The 23681-nt window shown below is 43.5% G+C and overlaps 1 protein-coding gene across 2 annotated transcripts in view; it reads left to right on the plus strand.

The window, feature by feature from the left end:
• The window catches only part of TMEM98 (transmembrane protein 98), a 64022-nt gene that overhangs the window by 31539 nt on the left and 8802 nt on the right, over nt 1-23681 (plus strand). For both annotated transcript variants that reach the window (XM_068262457.1, XM_068262456.1), the window contains exons 2-5: nt 16744-16922; nt 17302-17433; nt 20234-20267; nt 22134-22249. In XM_068262457.1, coding sequence (XP_068118558.1) covers nt 16792-16922; nt 17302-17433; nt 20234-20267; nt 22134-22249 — 413 coding nt within the window. In that variant the 5' untranslated portion in view covers nt 16744-16791. The remainder of the gene's footprint in view (nt 1-16743; nt 16923-17301; nt 17434-20233; nt 20268-22133; nt 22250-23681) is intronic.

The raw sequence follows: 23681 nt of genomic DNA on the forward strand, positions 1-23681 counted from the left end.
GGCTGTCAGACTCCTGCAATGCATTGTGGGACTTGTAGTTCCTTAACAGCTGGAGGGCCAAGTTTGCCCATGCCTGGGCTAGACTGCCTAACACTGCTACTGCCTACTGAACGTGCCTAGTGGCTGCAGCTCTGGTACTTTGAGTCCGCCAGAAGAAAAAAGCAATATAAATGTTGTCTTGTATCCAGCCTGCCAATAGAGGAATGCATTCCTCTCCTCCTTCCCTCCCTCACAGCAAAGTTGCAAGCGGTGCATAATGACAGGTTTAACACACCTAAATGCAACTTCCATCTTCATCGTCACAGCGACAACATGTGCCCAGACATCTTTGCATGCCAGCGTGTCGCATAACGCTGCGGTGGCCATGGAGATCGGTGCAGGAAGCTGCAATTGGGCGAGTTAAACATGTCAATACACATTGTTCGCAACTCATCACGTCAGGGGGAGTCCGATCCACCCCATAGCGCAGCCTGGCGGTGATTGGCTAGGCTGCGCTGAGGGTCTGGGGAGGGGCCCTCTTTCGCGTGGTTAGCGGCGGTTCGGTTGATCGAACAAAACACACAGCTAGCAGAGTGCTACCTGCACGGTTTAAAAAAAAAAAATTATAAAAAAAGACCCACCAGGGGCTGAGCAATCCACCGCGGCGGTCATGGACGAGCTGAGCTCGTCCAAACTGCTCAGGTGGTTAAAGAGACACTGAAGAGAAAAAAAATAATTATGATATGATTTGTATGTGCAGTACAGCTAAGAGATAAAACATTAGGAGTAGAGACATAAGTCTAATATTGTTTCAAGTACAGGAAGAGTTAAGAAACTCCAGTTATCTATGCAGAAGAGCCATTAAGCTCCACAACTATCAAAGTCGCACAGAGCTCTGTCTTCTGATGCTTGCATATATTAGAGAATGATGCAATGTTATAAAAAACAACAACTATATAACTGAAAATAAAAATATGAGAATATTTTCTTTGCTACTAATGTTCTTGTAATTATCCGTACTACACAACCAATTCATTATATCATAATTTTTTGTTCGCTTCAGTGTCTCTTTAAATGGAGTCACAATATCATGCTTACAATATCATGCAAAATTGTAACCAGCAGTAGCACATAATGCTTCTAAATGTATGGCTCCCCACCTTGCAACTTGCTAATCCTCTACACTGCTGTGCAAAACATCAGGACAGCATATCGCACTAAGCTCATGCAAGTGTAAGAGACAGAGTACGAGGTGTACCTCACTTAGGTAGGCAAGTGTGGCGTCTACCCAGAAGTCCTTTGTGATCTACCAGTAAATCACAATCCCTACCATAGTCATGTGTCCATCATGGTATAATACTAATTTTTGGTGATCTATCATAACAGACAGTGAACCAACAGACACTGTCTATAGTGCAGAAGCATGATTTCCTATGGACCCGTTCAACGTTTTTATGGATATGGGGTTGCTTTTTTTTTTTTTAACAATTAATAGGCATGTTGTGATGTTGCGGATATATGGCAAGCTTCAGCTCCACACAGGCCCGGATTTACTTCACAGGAGTCTATAGGCACAGATGTCCTGGCACCAGCTGGCCACTAACGGTCCAATTTCTAGTAAAAAATCGTTCGAGCGATCAGAAATTCTGATCGGACGAAAAATCGTTCACTACACCATCAACTAACCAATCATTGCTTCCTATCTATCACGACCACCAAGAAAATACAAATTTTCGTTCGACGAAAATTCATTCGGGCGACATTTTTTTCACTCGTTCATAATCGATCGTGTCCACCAATGGAGATTATTTACAACCAATCCGATCAGAATTTCTGATCGCTCAAACGATTTTTCGCTAGAAATTGGACCATTAGTGGCCAGCTTTAGACTTCACCCTCCATGAACCTACCAACTCCCAACGATCCGTACTGCGTACCATCTCTGTACCAAGTGTGCTGACTGGCCCAGCTGTCACTTCTCCCTTACTTCCCTTGCCTGTCACAGGTAGCTACAGGTGACCCCAAGTGTTAGGTAGCCAGAGGATAAACAGCATTAAAGAGAATCTGTATTGTTAAAATCGCTCAAAAGTAAACATACCAGTGTGTTAGGGGACATCTCCTATTACCCTCTGTCACAATTTCGCCGCTCCTCGCCGCATTAAAAGTGGTTAAAAACAGTTTTAAAAAGTTTGTTTGTAAACAAACAAAATGGCCACCAAAACAGGAAGTAGGTTGATGTACAGTATGTCCACACATAGAAAATACATCCATACACAAGCAGGCTGTATACACCCTTCCTTTTGAATCTCAAGAGATCATTTGTGTGCTTCTTCCCCCTGTTCTCATGCACTGAAGTTTCAGGCTGCTCTTTTCTTCCTGCACACAGCTTTGCCCTTGTATGTAATTCTTCAGTATGTGAAAGCCCAGCCAGCTCAGAGGATGATTTATCCAGCTTGTAAAAGATAAGAGAGAAGAGAGAAGCTGCTCTAATCTAAATAATACACAGGCAGTGTGCAGAGAGGGGCCTGGAAGGGGGAGTTCATAGCAGAACCACAACACTGAAGAACTTGGCAGCCTTCCAGACACAGGCCGACAAGTCTGACAGGGGAAAGATACATTGATTTATTACAGAGACAGTGATAGTATAAAGTGCTGCAGTTAGCCAGAAAACATTAGAATAGCTTTTGGAACTTGTAGGATGATAAAAAACAGGATGCAATTTTTGTTACGGAGTCTCTTTAAGTAGCTAGAGGGGCCACTGACTGAAGGGAGATCTCCTCAGCGGAATGCAGAGAGCTGGGTGAGTAACCTCTCATTTACACTCTGCTCAGGACTCTTTCCATCACCAGGCGCCTGTAGCCACAAGCCTACAGTGCCTTGTAGTAAATCCGGCCCTGGTTCCACAGACAAGTGTGAACATCTCATAGGATCACCGGAGTGGGTACAGCACAGTGGAAAGAATAGGACAGGCTACCCACTCTGAAAGTTACTTTGTCTTTTAAAAAAACAAAAAACAACACGCATACAAGTCAGTAGAGAACTAAGTACCATAAACATGCATGGCCAATGAAACCTCGAGTGTTTGTTCACGTGAGTCTGAGTTGATATAAAGCTTGATCTAACAGTTGCATAAGCATGTTTAGGAATTAGCAATGCTTGCATCTCCCAGCATGCAGCATACACAAGTTCCACCATTGCAGAATCCACCTCTTACTGCACCCAATTAGCCAAGCAAAGCTTCCCAAGCATAGAAGCACCCAGTGAAGCATGTTATGTGGTATAATGTAGTGATCTCCAGCGCACTCACATCAATTGTACCCGTGTCTTCCTCAGTGGCATAGCTAATGGGCTTGGGGCCCCGGTGCCAGTTTTACATCGGGCCCCAAGCTCTCTTAACCACTTGATGACCGCAGTTAAATCCCCCTAAAGACCAGGCACGTTTTTTCACTACTGGGCTGCGCAGGCTTTACAGCCTCCTGCACAGCCCAGGTAAGGAATATGGCGATCGGACTCGCCTCCTATTTTTGTCCCTAAGGGTACATGCTGCCGGAGGGGTCTGATCGCCGCTGTCACTGTTTTTTTTTTCCAGCCTCATAGAGGCTATCATGGCCGCTGTCCCCCTCCCTCTCCTTCCCTCCTCCCCTCTTCCTGTACAATTGAGCAGGACGGTGATCCGTCCTGCTCTCCGCCTCTCATAGGCATCAGCCTATTAGTGTTGTCCGGATCATGAACGATTCGGATCTTTGATCCGAATCTATTTTATGAGTCGATCATCCGAATCATCAAAATGAGTAATTCGGATCGCAAAAGGGGCGGGGCCAGGAGCGACACGCCCCCTCTCAGCGGGCAACGGGGTCTTGGAAGCAGAGCAGAGATGGATCGCTCTGTTGGAAGGGAGGCAGCCTTGCAGGGACAGGTAGATGAGAGAGAGGGGACATGGGTGCCACTGCCAGATATGTGTAGAGCACACATACTGGCTATAATGTGCTGCTCATTACAGGCTGTCTGTTCCGTAGTGCTGCACAGTGAACACATGGGAAGCTTTTGGCTCAGCACAGCTCAGTAACTTTGCAGACAGTGTGATTGAAAGGCAATATAATCCTCCTGCACTCGGCACTAAACAGCTGCACTTCACTTCTGGGAATGCTTTCTTTCACTGTGCGACCTTTTCTTTCAAAGTGTACAGATGAACATATAGGTGAAATATATGTAAAGCATATGACTTCAGCATGTGGGTATTACGTGCAAACATTTCTGCTCTCTGCTCGTCCCTCCTCCCATCTCTGTCCACTCCCTGCCCTCTGTCCATCTTCTCCCCTTCTCTGTGTGTCCACTCCCTCCCCTTCTCCTGTCCACAGACCTGTCCTGCTGTTCATTTCACCCCCGAATGCTTCCGGTAGTAAAATGATCCGAGATTCGGATCAAAGATCCGGATCTCTTCAATGATCCGATTCGAATCATCCGGATCATTGAAAAGATCCGAACTTCCCATCTCTACAGCCTATGAGAGGACGGCGTACTGGGGCCAATCAGAGGCCGGGGATCGCCGATCTCATACAGCGCTGCGGCCCCCGGCAGCGCTGTACGCATATAAACAAAGGGGAAGGACTTGACGCCAATTGGCGTTAGGCGGTCCTGGGGCTGCCGCCGCAGTCACGCCCATTGGCGTGAGGCGGTCTTAAAGTAGTTAATATGGAGCCCCAAAACCTACCAAGGACAGCTGCAGTGTCCGAGAGGTGTAATCAGAGTAAGAAAACAGTTAAGGATTATCAATATGCAATGAACATATAGAGGTGTTCATTAGCAGCATAGCACCAATGAAAAGCTAATAAGATGGATAATGGAGGGCCCCTAGTGGGCCCCTCGGGTCCAGGGGGCCCGATGCGGTCATAACCTCTGCACACCTTATTCCTATGCCACTGCTCTTCCTGTATCTAATTGTATCAGCTCATAATTATAAATACAACAAATGCATATGAAGCCATGAGTGCTGCACTGAGGCTGCTCAGTAACCATGCAATATGCCCCAACAGTAACAGACAGATCTCCATATCAGACCCCAGTAACAGACAGATCACCATATCAGACCCCCACTAACAGACAGATCTCCATATCAGACCCCAGTAACAGACAGATCTCCATATCAGACCCCAGTAACAGACAGATCTCCATGTCAGACCCCAGTAACAGACAGATCACCATATCAGACCCCAGTAACAGACAGATCTCCATTTCAGACCCCAGTAACAGACAGATCTCCATATCAGACCCCAGTAACAGACAGATCTCCATATCAGACCCCAGTAACAGACAGATCTCCATATCAGACCCCAGTAACAGACAGATCTCCATATCAGACCCCAGTAACAGACAGATCTCCATATCAGACCCCAGTAACAGACAGATCACCATATCAGACCCCCACTAACAGACAGATCTCCATATCAGACCCCAGTAACAGACAGATCTCCATGTCAGACCCCAGTAACAGACAGATCTCCATATCAGACCCCAGTAACAGACAGATCTCCATTTCAGACCCCAGTAACAGACAGATCTCCATATCAGACCCCAGTAACAGACAGATCTCCATATCAGACCCCAGTAACAGACAGATCTCCATATCAGACCCCAGTAACAGACAGATCTCCATATCAGACCCCAGTAACAGACAGATCTCCATATCAGACCCCAGTAACAGACAGATCTCCATGTCAGACCCCAATAACAGACAGATCTCCATATCAGACCGCAGTAACAGACAGATCTCCATATCAGGCCGCAGTAACAGACAGATCTCCATGTCAGACCCCAGTAACAGACAGATCTCCATGTCAGACCCCAGTAACAGACAGATCTCCATGTCAGACCCCAGTAACAGACAGATCTCCATATCAGACCCCAGTAACAGACAGATCTCCATATCAGACCGCAGTAACAGACAGATCTCCATATCAGACCCCCACTAACAGACAGATCTCCATATCAGACCCCAGTAACAGACAGATCTCCATATCAGACCCCAGTAACAGACAGATCTCCATATCAGACCCCAGTAACAGACAGATCTCCATGTCAGACCCCAATAACAGACAGATCTCCATATCAGACCGCAGTAACAGACAGATCTCCATATCAGGCCGCAGTAACAGACAGATCTCCATGTCAGACCCCAGTAACAGACAGATCTCCATGTCAGACCCGAGTAACAGACAGATCTCCATGTCAGACCCCAGTAACAGACAGATCTCCATGTCAGACCCCAGTAACAGACAGATCTCCATATCAGACCCCAGTAACAGACAGATCTCCATATCAGACCGCAGTAACAGACAGATCTCCATATCAGACCCCCACTAACAGACATATCTTCATATCAGACCCCAGTAACAGACAGATCTCCATATCAGACCCCAGTAACAGACAGATCTCCATATCAGACCCCAGTAACAGACAGATCACCATATCAGACCGCAGTAACAGACAGATCTCCATATCAGACCCCAGTAACAGACAGATCTCCATATCAGACCCCAGTAACAGACAGATCTCCATATCAGACCCCAGTAACAGACAGATCTCCATATCAGACCGCAGTAACAGACAGATCTCCATATCAGACCGCAGTAACAGACAGATCTCCATATCAGGCCCCAGTAACAGAAAGATCTCCCTATCAGACCCCAGTAACAGACAGATATCCATATCAGAACCCAGTAACAGACAGATCTCCATATTAGACCCCAGTAACAGACAGATCTCCATATCAGACTGCAGTAACAGACAGATCTCCATATCAGACCCCAGTAACAGACATCTCCATATCAGACCCCAGTAACAGACATCTCCATATCAGACCCCAGTAACAGACATCTCCATATCAGACCCCAGTAACAGACATCTCCATATCAGACCCCAGTAACAGATAGATCTCCATATTAAACACCCCAGACCCCAGTAACAGACAGATCTCCATATCAGACCCCAGTAACAGACAGATCTCCATATCAGACCCCAGTAACAGACAGATCTCCATATCAGACCCCAGTAACAGACAGATCACCATATCAGACCGCAGTAACAGACAGATCTCCATATCAGACCGCAGTAACAGACAGATCTCCATATTAAACCCCAGTAATAGACAGATCTCCATATCAGACTGCAGTAACAGACAGATCTCCATATCAGACCCCAGTAACAGACAGATCTCCATATCAGACCCCAGTAACAGACAGATATCCATATCAGACCCCAGTAACAGACATCTCCATATCAGACCCCAGTAACAGACATCTCCATATCAGACCCCAGTAACAGACATCTCCATATCAGACCCCAGTAACAGACATCTCCATATCAGACCCCAGTAACAGATAGATCTTCATATTAAACACCATTAACACATAGATCTCCATATCAGACTCCAGTAACAGACAGCTCTCTATGTCAGACCGCAGTAACAAACATCTCCATATCAGACCTTAGTAACAGACAGATCTCCATATCAGACCCCAGCAACAGACAGATCTCCATATCAGAACGCAGTAACAGACAGATCTCCATATCAGACCCCAGTAACACATAGATCTCCATATCAGACTCCAGTAACAGACATATCCCCATATAAGACTCCAATAACAGACAGATCCCCATATCAGACCCTAGTAACAGAGAATGGCAGACAGTAAAGCTCTGTGCACTCGCTCAAATAACCACATTATTTATATTTTACGTAACTTTTTTTTTTTTTACTTTAGTTTTGCTTTTAAACAAAGTTAATGCAGTGGCAGTTGAGATTTTTTTTTTTTTACTTTTTTTTTTCTTTGCTTCTCTCTATCAACTGCTGCAATCATGGCCAGTTCTAGGTACAATAAGGGCACCCAGGCAAAATTCTAGACAGACCCTCCCCCCAAAGCAGCACTAGATCGAAGCAGGGCTTTTTGGCGCCTGCAGCGCAGCGTCGAAGCTTGGCGTGGCTATAGCAGTAATGCTATAGTCCACATTCTCTCATGGTTTATTTGGGGCTCCGGTGATTGCCAGACCCCAAATTACTTCTCCCTCCGAGTTGCTATGACTTGGGAGGTGGGAATAGTATTTAGCACCACCCCAAATGTGTGTGGCAGCAGGGAGAGCAGTCATTCGCCTCTCCTTGCACCAAGAAGCCGTGTGCCCAACTGCCATGTATGCCACTAGAGGACCCCTTTGTTGCGGATTTGCCTGACAAGCCCTTAGAGCCCTCCAGGTCTCCCCTTAAAGAGAACCCGAGGTGGGTTTGAAGAATATTATCTGCATACAGAGGCTGGATCTGCCTATACAGCCCAGCCTCTGTTGCTATCCCAAACCCCCCTAAGGTCCCCCTGCACTCTGCAAACCCTCATAAATCACAGCCACACTGCTGACAAACAGCTTGTCAGAGCTGGCTGTGTTTATCTCTATAGTGTCAGTCTGCTGCTCTCCCCACCTCCTTCAGAACTCCAGTCCCCGCCTGCATCCCTTCCCTCTCTGCTGATTGGAAGGAAGGGACGGGGGCAGGGACCGGAGCTATGCAGGAGGCGGGGGAGCAGCTGAGACTGACATTACAGATGTAAACACAGCCTCACAGCACAGCTGTGATTTATGAGGGATTGCAGAGTGCAGAGGGACCTTAGTGGGGTTTGGGATAGCAACAGAGGCTGGGCTGTATAGGCAGATCCAGCCTCTGTATGCAGATAACATTCTTTAAACACACCTCGGGTTCTCTTTAAAGGAGGTACTCCAGTAAAAAAAAATTAATGAAAAAGTGCTTCATTTTTACAACAATTATGTGTAAATGATTTAGTCAATGTTGGCCCATTGTAAATTCTTTCCTCTCCCTGATTTACATTCTGACATTTACCACATGGTGACATTTTTACTGCTGGCAGGTGATGTCATTGGAAGGAGATGCCTCGTTTTTTGGCAGTTGGAAACAGCTGTTATTTCCCACAATGCAACAAGGCTCACAGAGTGTGATGTCAGAACTATGGTCCTGACATCACACTGGGGGAGGGGTTTCCCCACAATATCAGCCATACTGAGAGCCCGCTGATGATCCATTTGAGAAAAGGAATAGATTTCTCATGGGAAAGGGGGTATCAGCTACTGATGGGGATGAAGTTCAAACCCTGGTCACGGTTTCTCTTTAACTTTAAGTTGATCCATAGTGCCTATGCAGTGTAGCAACCCTTTTCGGTTCTGCTTCACTATATGTCTGTGGCTACGTCTTAAAGAGAATCTGTACTCTGAAATTCTTACAATAAAAAGCATACCATTCTATTCATTATGTGCTCCTGGTCCCCTCTGTGCTGTTTCTGCCATTCTCTGCTGCAAACCTGGCTTGTAATTGCCAGTTTTAGGCAGTGTTTACAAACAAACTAACCAGCTTCTAATAGGCTCAGCTAAGCAGAGTGTGTTAGTCACACAGAGCCTGCAGGGGGTGTGTACAGCTTCTAGCTAATCACAAGCAGCCCTGCACATTCCAGTCTGACTGCCTCAGCCTGACTGTGCCGACTATAGAGAGAAGATTAGATCATATAACAGAGATAACACAGCTACTGTGCAATTAGGAAAAGCTGCAGTAAGCCAGACCACATTAGAAAAGGCATAGGAACTTATAGCATAGAAGAAATAAAGATAAACAATTTGTTACAGAGTCTCTTTAAGTATAACATGCATGGGGTCACGGAGGAAGGGCGCCCCTGTGAGGAGGAAAGAGGGAGTGCGCAGAGCTACAGATATGTGGAGGAGTACGCAACGGGCAAAACAGGCAAGCTGCTACACGCTAGGGGCCTTATGCTGGGAATACACTGTTCGTTTTGGAGTTGATTAGATGGTTCGATAATTTACGACATGTCCGATCTCCCTTTCGATCCTTTTGCCGCTCAATTTCTGATAGAAGTGAATGGAAAAAGATAAGAAAAACGAGCAGAAGAGAAGAGATTCGACTGCAGAATCGAGCGGCAAAAACAATCGAGAGGAGAAACGCACGGCAGAAACGAACAGTGTATTCCCAGCATATGAGACCAGAATAAAGTTGGAGGGGGAGACCCTGTGGGGCCCAGCAGTGCTCAGAGGCTCTGGAGCAATTGAACAGGTTGCCCCTATGGCAGCCCAGTGGTTTCTGAGTCACACACTTGCAAAAATACTATGCACTTTTAGACATTTATGCTACCTGCACACTGCAAATCCGTTTTGCGATTCCGATTTGCAATTCCGATTTTCCCTGAATGCAATCAACAGAAAAACGGAGGAAAAAAAGCAGCATGCATTAATTAAAAATCGGAATCGGATGTAAAAATCAATTAAAAATCGGAATTGCATGCAGTGTGCAGGAAGCCTTAGACACATTGGAGTCAGTGTTCATGTTCGTTCTCAGTCAGTGATTTAGAAGGTATGAAAAAAAAGCTAAACTTTTGTATATTAAAAAAAAAATCATTTAACAAATATCGCAGTCACACAAAAACATAATTTAAAATAGTCAAAAATGACCTTTCATTTCAGTCTGCAGTCAACTAGTATTTTCTAGACATGGCAAAGGATTCAAATATGCTTAGTAGCAGCCATCATAGGCTACATTGTTTGGTGAATGCCACACCCACAATCTCCTTAGCAACTGAACAAAAAGTGGTAAATAGGTGTAAAAGGTGAACTCTGTGCAAAGTCAGCTTAGCTACCATACTCTGGAGTTGTCTAGCATGTCTATTCCCATAGAAAATTGCACAAAAGGTGGATCAGCGCATCACCAGGCCGCCTCCGAATGGTCTCCAATTAGAGGTGCGCTGAGCCCCCCCCCCCAGAAACTGCAAACACACCTTGAACCCAAACAGAAGCTCTGCATATACACCAAAAGCAAGGCTGTTAAGTGGGAGCAGCTGACCAAAAATGCATTAAATTAGTACATGGCAAGGAAATGAACAGCGCTACTTAAAAACAGATAAGTGCCTACCTGCAAGAGAGTGCAAGCCCCACTTATGGGATAAAATACACACTGAGCATACACATGACCTGTCTACCACTGGAGGATGTTGGTTTCCTGTAACAGCTTGCATGCAACTTAAGTACTCATCCCTCCCACTGCAGAGAAGTCATCCTTGATGGGAGGGGACCTAACACTAACTAAATCCTAACCTATGCATAGCCAGGGTGCGCCACCAACTAAAATTGAAAATTGCGCATAAGGTGGATCAGCGCATCACCAGGCCACCTCCGAATGGCCTCTAATCATTTTTGGTCAGCTGCTCCCACTTAACAGCCTTGCTTTTGGTGTATATGCAGAGCTTCTGTTTGGGTTCAAGGTGCGTTTGCCATTTCTGGGGGGCTCAGCGCACCTCTGGAGGCCATTTGGAGGCGGCCTGGTGATGCGCTGATCCACCTTTTGCGCAATTTTCAATTTTACTTGGTGGCGCACCCAGGCTATGCATATGCATAGGTTAGGATTTAGTTAGTGTTAGGTCCCCTCCCATCAAGGATGACTTCTCCGCAGTGGGAGGGATGAGTACTTAAGTTGCATGCAAGCTGTTACAGGAAACCAACATCCTCCAGTGGTAGACAGGTTATGTGTATGCTAGGTGTGTATTTTACCCCACAAGTGGGGCTTGCACTCTCTTGCAGGTGGGCACTTATCTCTTTTTAAGTAGAGCTGTTAATTTCCTTGCCATGTACTATTCCCATAGAGGTCAGAGCTCTGCCAAACTGAGTCGGGTCATCTCGGTGCCTGCACGGCACCATGTGGCACCTGACTTGGGCGCTGCCATAGACCATAGTGTTAATTACAACAATAGTAGCACTAGGGGAATTTCTCCTAAAATCACTGTAATTCGGCAATAGCCAGCAATAGCCCGACCCTACATTACATGTCCAAAAGTACAAATTAGGTAATTGGTAGGGGAATACATTTGTTATATTCCCCATCATTGCCTAGCTAGGGAGAGATGTTTCTTGGCTTCTCCATGTGCCCAAGTAACCACTGCCACGAACATACATACGCTGCTAAAATATTACTAGTATACGCCGTCGAGTCACATTATTATGGCCACCTGATAATATCTACAATCACCAAATCTGCATGCACAAATGCCACCAGACTCCATGGGAGTGATTTGGTAAGATGCTGGATGGTGTGCTAGAGGCACTTGGAGCCATGCAGGCTACACTGTTACAGACAGTGCACAGTGGTGGATCCAGTTGTGCATGTCAAATCGAGGAAGTCCTAAATATTCTTAACTGGCTTAAAATGTACCGGAGCCGAAGCTTCGGTACAAAATCAGATACTTGCCTTAGGACAGGGGAGCCTCAGGATCCTATTGAGGCTTCCCTCGCTACTCTGTGGTCCACTGTTGCTCCTGGATCGAATGCGCACAATAGCCAACTGAGCCCGCCCGTGCACGCGCAGTAGTACAGAGCCGCGGGCTCGCACAGCCATTGATCCAGGAAGAGGAGCTGCGCAGCCCCGATGTGAAGGGTGGCCGCGTTCAGCAAAGGGAGGCTTGCGACAACCAAGGGAAGCCTCATTAGAATCCTAAAGCTTCCCTCTCTAAATAGTGTCAGATTTTGAACCCAAGCTTCGGCTCGGGTTCCTTTTAAGGTCAGGAATACGGAGGCCAGGTAATTGAACTCAAAATATAACTTACTGGAGAAGGCATCTATTAATTAATGCAAGTCCAATATTGATACCCCCTGTGCAATCACCAGACGTTTGCTCTGTAGATCCATTCACAATAGGGTTTGCTGCTGCATTCTTTTATGACACACATTTGGTTGGGGAGATGCACCACAGTGATGTGCCCATCACCCTGCAGCAAGTCTTTTATCACAGCCACGCCTCTGGCAAAATACAAGTTCCTCAGAAAACCCTAGGAGAGCAAAGTGCAATACATAGCGGGTAACTTCCAAGCAACAGTACACCCTGTGCTCTAATGCTGGGGATATACGGTACGTTTGGGTACCGTGTATCGACCAGCTGATCCGGCCAGCTGATAATATTCAGCTGGCCCTATTATGCAGCTCGAGCCGCGCCCGCTCGATTCCCGCTGGCGGACAATGGCAGGGAATCGAGCAACCGATAAGGACCGCCGGCGGGGACGAGTGGCAATCGATCAGCGCGGATGGGCGGGGACGCGACTGGGGTCGATCCGGCGGCTAATCAAGCCGCCGGTCGACCAGTCTATGCCCACCATTACACACACTGTGCCGGGGTTAAACACCACATGCAGGAAGGGGGGGCACACACACTCCTCCGTCAGTCCCCTGCTCACCAGCTGGATTCTTGCAATAAGCGTATCACAATCTCTTTGATGCAAACACTAGAATGAAACAAACACCACCTGTCAGTGTTAATATGGCTCACAAGCCCTGCTAAAATGTTCTGCGTACCAGATAGTCATAAAAAACAGCATATCTCACATAGCCGGCAGCTGGCAGCTCTCCACGCGTCACCAGCAGTCCCTCTGACCAGCAAGCGTATCAATGTATCAGGAAGCGTACGTATCCCAGGCTCCACCCAACGCAATTCGTCACTTAGGGGGGCATGACTCATCAGGGGCTAGGGCACGTACGCTATTCTGCCTCTATTTGTGTGCGAGTGCCCGCCCAGTTCCCTCCCCCCTCACTCCGGCAACTCGACTAGGGTGTGTAATCATTGGTCCGCTGGCGGGTATGATGGTGAAACCTGCAGCGGTATTTTAACAATTTCTGCTCCTCCTGTCAGAACGTCCTGCTCCCCGGACGTTAGGCTATACAATTCATAATACAAAAGTACAATAAATAAAAAGTCTGAAACACTAGTAAATAATCCATACAAGAGTATAAGACAATGTGTAAAACTGATTATTTTAAAAATCAACAATCATGAACCCTCCCACCAAGACCATCCCATTATCCTAATAGCAGCAGTATATATACACCTAGCATAAGCCTAATACAACATAAATCTGTAGCATCAGAGTCTATGATCATCAGCCCGCCCACCACCCTCGGTAAATGCAACCCTCCACCCCAATTGAGCGACTTCACTGGAGTCCCTGCCAGTCTCTCACACCTGGGAGACCGAGCAGCCCAAAATATCCATTTTAGAAGCGGAGTAGGGAAGCTCTTCATCAGGGATCATAGGATGGCATACCATATATATATATATAGTTGTCTTAAAGGCCTCCATTGATGAGGGTCTCCCTACGGAGACGTCGCATTGTGCAAATAACAGCAATGCAAAAACTTATGCTAATATCTAGCAACACATATCTATAACGTCATGTACTTTGAAGTGTCACAAGTAACCTAGACCTCATGCACCACCAAAAAAAGTTCAATTCATGCACTCATGTTATACTTTAATCACATCAGCCCATGAACAGTTCACAAAACTGCAGTTTCTGAAATGTTTCTGAAATGTTGCCACCCCTGGCCTAGTAGCAGATGACCATGCCATTTTCAGTGTCTGATAAACTCCATTACAGCCAAGGTTACTATCATGGGAAACAACTGATATCCTACTTTCTATACACACAAACTCTGTGTCAGGGCTGTTTTAAGGAGCAAGCTAGACAGGTTGCCACCCGGGATTAAGTGGTGCAATGCCCTGCTGTCTGGTCTCCCTATGACCCGAACAGCCCCACTGCAGTCATCATGAATGCGGCAGCCAGAATTATCCACTGCTCCCATCGCTCCACCACGGCAGATCCCCTCCTAGAATCCCTCCACTGGCTTCCTATCCAGTCCAGAATCAGATTCAAGATACTGTGTCTGACCTACAAATCTGTCCACAAAACCTGTCCAACCTACATTTCCGATCTTACTCAGAGGTACACACCTAGCCGCTCACTCCGCTCTTCCAATGAACTTCGCCTAACCGCCCCCCGCATCACCCAGTCCCATGCACGCCTCCAGGACTTCTCAAGAGCTGCTCCAACACTATGGAACTCCCTACCTCAACCCATTAGGGCAGCCCCCTCCAACATCTTCAAGAAAGCCCTCAAAACTCACCTTTTCACTCTGGCCTACTAACCCCTTACAAGTGCTTTAAAGAGACACTGAAGCGAAAAAAAAATTATGATATTATGATTTGTATGTGTAGTACAGCTAAGAAATAAAACATTAAGATCAGACACATCAGTCTAATTGTTTCCAGTACAGGAAGAGTTAAGAAACTCCATTTGTTATCTCTATGCAAACAAGCCATTAAGCTCTCCGACTAAGTTAGTCGTGGAGAGGGCTGTTATCTGACTTTTATTATCTCAACTGTAAGTGGACTGTTTACTTTTTCTCTGCTAGAGGAGAGGTCATTACTTCACAGACTGCTCTGAAAGACTCATTTTGAATGCTGAGTGTTGTGTAATCTGCACATATTATAGAATGATGCAATGTTAGAAAAAACACTATATACCTGAAAATAAAAGTATGAGAATATTTTCTTTGCTGCTAATCTTCTAGTAATTATTCATAGTACACAACCAATTCACTATATCATATTTTTTTTTTCTCCTCAGTGTCTCTTTAAACCCACAGATGAACTCTGGTCCCCTACCGTTAGTGTCCTTACCTCTCCCTCTAGATTGTAAGCCTTTGGGCAGGGTCCTCCTCCTTTTGTGTCCTACCTGATCATGCACCTCCATTACTGTGAACCCATGCTATGCATCTGAGTGAACATAACTTGCCTAATCTCCATGCTCCCCTCCAGTGACTGACTAAGCATTACCTGGTACTCATACTGTGCTGTGTGATCTGGTTTTCTTGTATTCCTGTGTTGTCATATTGCTGTATGTCACCCCTAAACATTGTCTGTAACCTAAATTAATGTTCAGCGCTGCGTAATATGTTGGCGCTTTATAAATACAATAAATAAATAAATAAATAAATAAAGGTGGGGGGGGGGGGGATGGTGGGCCTGTGCAGAGAGTGCAGCAGAGCAGGGGGTGAAGTGACTCACTTCTGAAGATCCACAATCTGTCTTCCTCTTTGGTATCCTTGCTTCCATGGCTGCAGAAAGTCAGTAACCACGTGCTGTCTGAGACCAGGATGTCGAAGAGGAAGACATATTGCCTGCGTCCCTCTCACCACAGTTTCTTCATAAAAGGTACACTTGCTCCACTGCACTCTCCGCATGATATAGGGCTCTGATTAATTCCAGGAGTCCTATCTGCCTATACTGAGATATATATCTGGCTACCTATATGTGGGAGGGAGGGCTGCATCTGGCTACCCAATACTGGTGCCCCTCTTGTAAACTATACTGGGGCTGGATACCTCTGGCTACCTAATATTGAGGGCCTTTTTGGCTACCTAATGCTGGGGGCTACCCACCAGTGTAGGTGGAGGTCATAATAATGTGACTTGACCATGTATACCAGGCCTGGAGGGAAAACAGATTTTCTTAAAAGGCCGGCAATCAGAACAGCCAGAGAGTCCTAAAACTAGTTTACAAGGGGCAGCTTTCTCAATTCCTTTGTACACATTCACCTTCCCCAGCATGAGTATCTATGTCCCTGTATATAAACAAATATAAACATGTGTAAACACTTGGTTGTCTTCTATTTATAGAACACACTAACTCTGTATCTCCATCTTGTGGCCAAAAAGTAAAACCACACCCAAATACCCTATTATACACCTTGCCATCGAAAAACGAAATACATTTTCATTATTTTTAAAAACCCTTGGAGGTGAAGTGGTTAAAAGAAGGCACATACACAAATCCCATCTTGGCAGCTTCAATGTTAACCTTCATCTGTTTTCATGGTGTCATTATTTCAGATGATTTCACTTCATACTATGAGACTGGTCTGATGACACACTAAAGAAATGGACACTGTGGTTATTGTGGCCATTGGTGTCCTGGCCACCATCTTCTTGGCTTCCTTTGTGGCCCTGGTTGTGGTATGCAGACAGCGGTACTGCCGGACTCAAAATCTTCTAACCCACTACAACAACAGGTGAGAATGGCTAAAAGCTATACAACTAATTTCCAAACAACTAAAGTCCATACATTGTGGTTATGAGCTAAACTTCGACTACTTGGGTGGTTTGACCACACCTGTCTAGTTCAAAATATATCTCTGCCTAAGCCAAGGAGTTTTTTTTCCATATTTTTTTAATGCATTAAATGCATGGCTGCCGTTTCTGTTCTCATGGTAATTCCAGTTTTTTTTATAGACTGTTTAAAAACAAAACAAAAAATATACATACATATTTTTTTTTCTTCACACCAGCAACCAGCATTTTGGAGGAAACTTTGCAACTCGAGACAGATAAGGTCATTTATACATTCTACTGAATTATTGTAATGTTTTGTTTTTGTTTGTGCTTTAAAAGGCCAACAGTGGATTTGATTGGAGCAATGGAAACCCAATCAGAGCCATCAGAGTTAGAACTGGATGATGTTGTCATCACAAACCCCCAGATTGAGGCCATTTTGGAGGATGAAGACTGGATTGAGGATGCATCGTAAGTCCACATAATAATGTAGTTCTGAGTGTTACATGATTTTATAGGTTAGCTAGGCATAGGTGCCCCCAGCAGGGATGAGCTCACGAGAAAAAAAATCCCGCAGTGGAATTGTAAAACTATAAGGATCCACTTATCTACGTGTATGGCTGAGAAATATTTACCGTATAAACTAAAATATAAGTCAAGCTTTTGGGACCAAAAAAAAGTGTCCTGAAAGTGGGGGGAGTCGGCTTATAGTCCGCTAGAGGTCCATGGCTTCACTCCTCATCCTGAGCGGCCATCTTTCTATTTCCATTGCAGTTCAGTACTCACCACTAGAGGTCTGCGGCAAGCACACAACTGCAATACAGATGGGGAAGATGGCTGTCTGGAGGCCAGAAGAGAGTAAAACCCTGAACCTCTAGTGGCAAGACATTCAAGGGAGATGGGGAGAACACACACACACACACACACATATATATATATATATACACACACAGGTATGACACGCATCACATACAAGCACAGGGGGAGGCACTCTGCATTGCACATACTGGGGAGGCTAGGGGAAGACAGTGGGGGTTTGGCTTATATTAGGGTCACTCATTATTTGGATTTTTAAGGGGGGCAAAAGTCGCAGTATCGACTTAAACTTCAATGGCTTATACTCAAGTACATACCATATGTGTGGCTACTGCAATAAAAACATGATTGAATAACAGCCAAAGATGAAAGCATTAGCTAAAGTCCTCAGTAAGCATTAGCTAAAGTCAGCATGCAGGGAAAATGGTGCTGCTGGACTGAAACTTTAAGTCAAGTGTCTAATAATGCATTTCATTGGTCCCAAACTTCCTCAGAGACACAATATAATTGACTTCGGCATACTCCTCTATGCTACCAGTTTTTAATGTCCTATTCATTTATAACATCCCCAACCCTCAGGGGATCCCCCTTGTTGACTGCAGCACCAATAGAAGCACTACCTGTTCCTTCAATGTGTGCCCAGCACAGCATTAAACTCTACAGCTGCCCAACACTCATAATGAATAGCATGATGATGGGTTCCTGTATGTCACCAGGCACCCAGCTACACTACTGTTGATTTAATACTGCAATTCAAAACATTCCACAAACTGTGTTGTAGGTCTTTTGTGACTTTACTCAATTGTATAGCAGCACTGACACCTAGTGGAATCACAACTAAATGCACCATGAGAAGTATTCAGTAGCATTCTTTGGCTTTTATGAATTTTGAAAAAAAAGATTAGCGAAAACAAGAAATTGACAATCGATCCTACACCATTCAAATTTCATACAAAATAATCAGAAAAACTACCCACTCCCGATCGACTTATATTGGTAAAACTGATTGTTTATCAAATTGCAGTAAAATAGAATATTTTTATTGTATTGTGTGACCACCAGATTTATTAGATTATGAAGCTAAGGTTTTCATAATAAAAAATATCTTGGAATAAAATGCCCCAGTATTTCCATAGAATCTTTGTAAAGATGTCTGACCAAACGTGGTAACATCGTTAGTTTGAATCATGTATAATGAAGGATCATTTACATCACTATTTTTAATCAAATGCACTTAATTGTCATTTTTAAGCCATGAACTCTTCATAGCTCTGTTAATGGCCTTCCTAGGGTATCTGTTTTCCACAAATCTCTTTTAATAAACTGAAATCCACATAACTAGGGCAATTACACCTAACCCCTTTTGGTTGACTGAAATGTTTTTATTTAGCTACTGTTTGTAGTGCTGGTGTGTGTAGGCAAGGTCAGTGTTTTTCAAATTTTCTATTGCATGTACCAATTTATTGATGACTGCTTTGGCCAACCCTTGTGTGTTTGTGTTACTCCATGATACTATGGATAGCGATTGAATACTATACTACCTTAAACCACCCCCCCCCCCCCCCAAAAAAAAAATCTTGAACATAAGACACCCAGGTTTACATCCTGTCTGGAGCAAGTATATTTAGTAAGATGTCCTTGGGCGAGACAATATTTTAGGGTGGCCTCCTGAGCATGCCTTTTAGTGACTGCAGCTCTCACGTGGTTTGAGTTCAACGGGAGAAAAGTGCTGTATAAGTGTTAACATTTCCTTAGTTATGTATACATTATTTTTAAATATGCACTTTCTGCTTTTAATATATAAAAAAATAGTTCTGCTTATGTAGGTTTCTTTTTTTCCCATCTCGAAACTCAGGAAGGAGGTAATTTGGGCACCTGCGATGGAATAAAATGGGTGCTGCATGGCCCACAATGGTAATTGCGGCTAAACCAGCACCCAGGGGGTGGGCACGGCACCTTTGGTGCCCAATGATTGTTTTTAGGCTGTGAGGATATTAGCAAAGGGGGCATTTAGCAGTGAATGAGGTGCAGATATTGGTGTAAATTGTGGCTGGAGGGGGGTGACAGTTAGCATTAGACATGAATACAGGGAGGGTTCAAGTGAGAATAGGGTTAGGTTGTGGAATAGAAAATATTGGTAACATTTACAGATATTCCACCATCCCAATACCCACTGTCCAGTAGCAGAAAATCGGTAATTGCAGACTCCAATGCGCAGGATGCAAAGTACAGTCCCTCAAGAGGAGGATCAGTTAACAGGTTTAATATCAAGATGGTCCCACTTTACATTGCTTATCCAAACATCTTGATTTTTTTCACAATAGGGTTCCCACTATATTAAAATCAATGTAAATATGTTATTTTGAAAACCATGCATTAATGTTTTGATCATCAAATGTGATACAATAAGATAAACTTGTTTTTTTAAAAATATGTTTCATTACTTCTTTTACAGCGGTCTTGTAGCGCACTGTATTGCAATCCTAAAGGTATGTATATACAATTGACATATATAAAAATAAAGTAATACTTTAAGCATACCTGATGTGACATGATATGAAGACAAACATATACGCATACAGTACTAGCCCAGCTAAAAAAATATCTGAAGTGCCTTTGTTTTACAGTACAGCAAGAGTTAAACTTGATTTGTTATCTATGCAAAAGAGTTTATCCATAGCTTGTCAAATTCAGTCTGGGTTTCCTGAAAAGTAAATAAAAGCTAAAAGGCCGATATCTGCCAGGGAGAAGGGAGATAATAAAGTTTTACTTTTGCTTCTTTTTTTAGTTGAAAATGCAGAGTGTAAATTTTAAACTGCAGCTGTGAAAGTCTAAGTCTGATGCAATCTTAAAAAAATAAAAAATAAAATAAAAATGAGACTTTTCTACACTACTATGGTCTATTTATCATCCGTACTACACATACAATACATTATCTCACAAGTTTACCTTCACTTCAAGGTCACTTAGGTAATGTTGAGAAGTCTACAAATAGACATTTTTTGTTTATCACATCTTTATAGATGGTCAATAAGACACTAATAATTCTGGCATGTAAATCCTATTTCAAAAAGGCCAATCAAAATCAACACGTATTAGCTTGAATTTGCAAGCAATGTGTTATTAGCATCTCTCATATCAACTCTACACATCTATACATTTGAAACATTGCAAATAAGATCCAGATATTTCCCATTATTGTATGTTTTTCGCAATACACAATTACGGTTACCGCTTTAAATGATTAAATGATTTCAGCATAAGAGGCTTTTCTCTGCTTTTAAACATAAAGGGGTGTGGCATCTCATGATGTTACTCTGGCCCTGAATGTATGGTACTTATTTTTACAACTTAAAAAAATAAACAGCACTTTTTTTTTCCATTATAGCTTCAATTCAGTAAGCTTTACAATTTGGTAAATGTTACTGCATAGAGTAAAGCCGATTTTACCAAAAACTGTAGTGAATGGTCATGCAGTGTGTCAAAGTGAATTTCGTGAATTTGAGAAAGTCTAAAATACTGAGGGCTTGATTCACAAAGCGGTGCAAACTGTTACCGGTAGCACGCTGGTGAAAAGCCCTATATCACGCCTAAACTCAGTTTAGGTGTGATAAAAACAAACTCGCGTAAAGTTTTGCGCGCGCAAAGTTTAGTGCGCATAAAGTTTCGCGCACTTAAAGTTTTATTCACCCATTAAACCCTATGCAACTTTCTGCGCGCACCAGACTTTGCGCGCGTAAAACTGTGCACGAGTTTTATTCCTGAAAACGGTGCTAACCTACTAGTGCAAAGGTTATCACGCCTAAACTACTTTAGGCGTGCTAAGTAGGTTAGCACCGCTTTGTGAATCGAGCCCTGAATAGGGTACCGTATTTTACGACCCTTTCTTTTTTTAATGAATGTTTCTTTGTGAATTTCAGCCTTTATGAAATACACGGTTCTTCTTTTTTCCATTTTTAAGTTTAGTTTGCCAGAAAAAAAAACCTGTTCTCGTTTTTACAAACGGGTCATTAAAAAACTAGCAATAAATGTGTCATTGAAAAAAACTAGCAATAAATGTGTCATTGAAAAAAACTAGCAATAAATGCAATAATGATGGTTAGTCGGCTTTTGTGTACGAAGCAGCAGTTGATTATACCTACCTGTATACTGTCCTGCCATGCCAGCAACTTTATGACCTCTGTTCCATCACAGACACATTTCATAACCTAAAACTGGTGTTCAGACTAGAATAACCCTTTAATGAATGATTCGATTATTTATTTTCGAAATCTAATGCATAGAACGTTTCTATTTTAAAGTTGCCATTTTTGCATAATTAAAATACATTTAAAAGTTGTATACTACGTGTATAGATATGCCATACCTTGACGGAAAAACTGGTTGCCATGACAATGGGATCTGGTGCCAAAATGAAATCTTCCTCCAGCCTCAGTGACATCATTGTTGTTGCCAAGAGGATCAGCCCCAGGTGAGTTCTATTTCTGAATGTAACAGACTTAATTTAAAAAAAAATAAAAAAGGAAAAAAAAAAAGCTCTCCCTGCGCGCGGAAAAGTAGGGCAATATAACAAATATACTACTACTGATTACATTGCTTGTCCTCTGGTAGTGTAATTTGGGGTTCAGCGATTGCCGTCACCCGAATTACAGTGTTTTCCGCATTTTAATGGACTTGACTACAGTTAATGGATTTGGTGCAATACCAAGTTCAGACAAACCAAAGCATATAACAAGATAAATATCCTCTTTGGTGATGTCATCATGATTTCGTTTAAAGGACAACTATCAAAGTTAACTAAAATTCGAAATGCCACACAGTATATTTCCATTAATTACTAGCAAATAGCAACACAAAGGCTTTTTTTTTCAACTTTTCATGATGTAGGTGAAGAAAATATAGCATTTACATAGGACAGGTTTCACTGTGGGCATTACTATGGAGGACTGTGTCCAGCACATCCAGCATACAGACACAATGTTCACCAGCTCTAATAGTGGTAAAATGTGTTCAGAATGATAGGAAGCAGAAATATAGCTTCAAATGTGTGTAAATCATCAGCTGCAGCTCTGTGTGCTCATGTGTCTCACTCTCTGCCTTGCAGTGTAAAATAAACAGATTACAGCCAGGTTACAGTTCAAGCTTTGCCTCCCCCATGTCAACCCTAAATTGTTACAGAACAGCTGATAAACACTGCATTCATTTCACACAGGGGCCCATATGCAATTAACTTTTTCTCCCAAGTTTTCTCCTAGGAGATATCTTTTCATCTTCAATTTAGAATTACTTTTCATCACTTTGCAAAAGAAAAAGTACCAAAAGTAGGTGAAAAAGTACCATCAAAATTATTTTAAGTATTTTTTGGTTTGCTGGTGGTGTAAAACACATTTTATTGACAAGGTGTTAAAATATCAGCTAGGAGAAAACTCAGGAGAAAAAATGTATTGCATATGGGCCGAGGTGTGCTGAGAGAGACCACTGAAAAACCATTTTAGTGTTGCTAGCTACAAGCTCTATGGGCCCATTCACACTAGAAGCGCTTTTCTGAGAGCTTTGTGATTGATTAGCGCTTTTTAAAAATCTTTCCCATTCACTTTCATTACAGTCATGGTAAAAATTGTGTAAAAATCTATGATTTTCACGTACACGATTGCAAAATCGCGTTGATTTTTACTGCGATTTTAATGAATGGAATCGATTTTTAAAAAGCACTAATCAATCACAAAGCGCTCAGAAAAGCGCTTCTAGTGTGAATGGGCCGTATAGGTATGTAGGGTTTACAGAAAAATAGTTTCTTTGATAGTTGTTCTTTAAAGGGGTTCTCTTGGGGAGGGGGGGGGGGTGTTAAAATAAAAAAGGACACTTACCTGGGGCTTGTACCGGCCCCCTGAAGCTGTAATGTC

This window comes from Hyperolius riggenbachi, chromosome 12 (genome assembly GCF_040937935.1).
Source record: "Hyperolius riggenbachi isolate aHypRig1 chromosome 12, aHypRig1.pri, whole genome shotgun sequence".
Taxonomy (NCBI): domain Eukaryota; kingdom Metazoa; phylum Chordata; class Amphibia; order Anura; family Hyperoliidae; genus Hyperolius; species Hyperolius riggenbachi.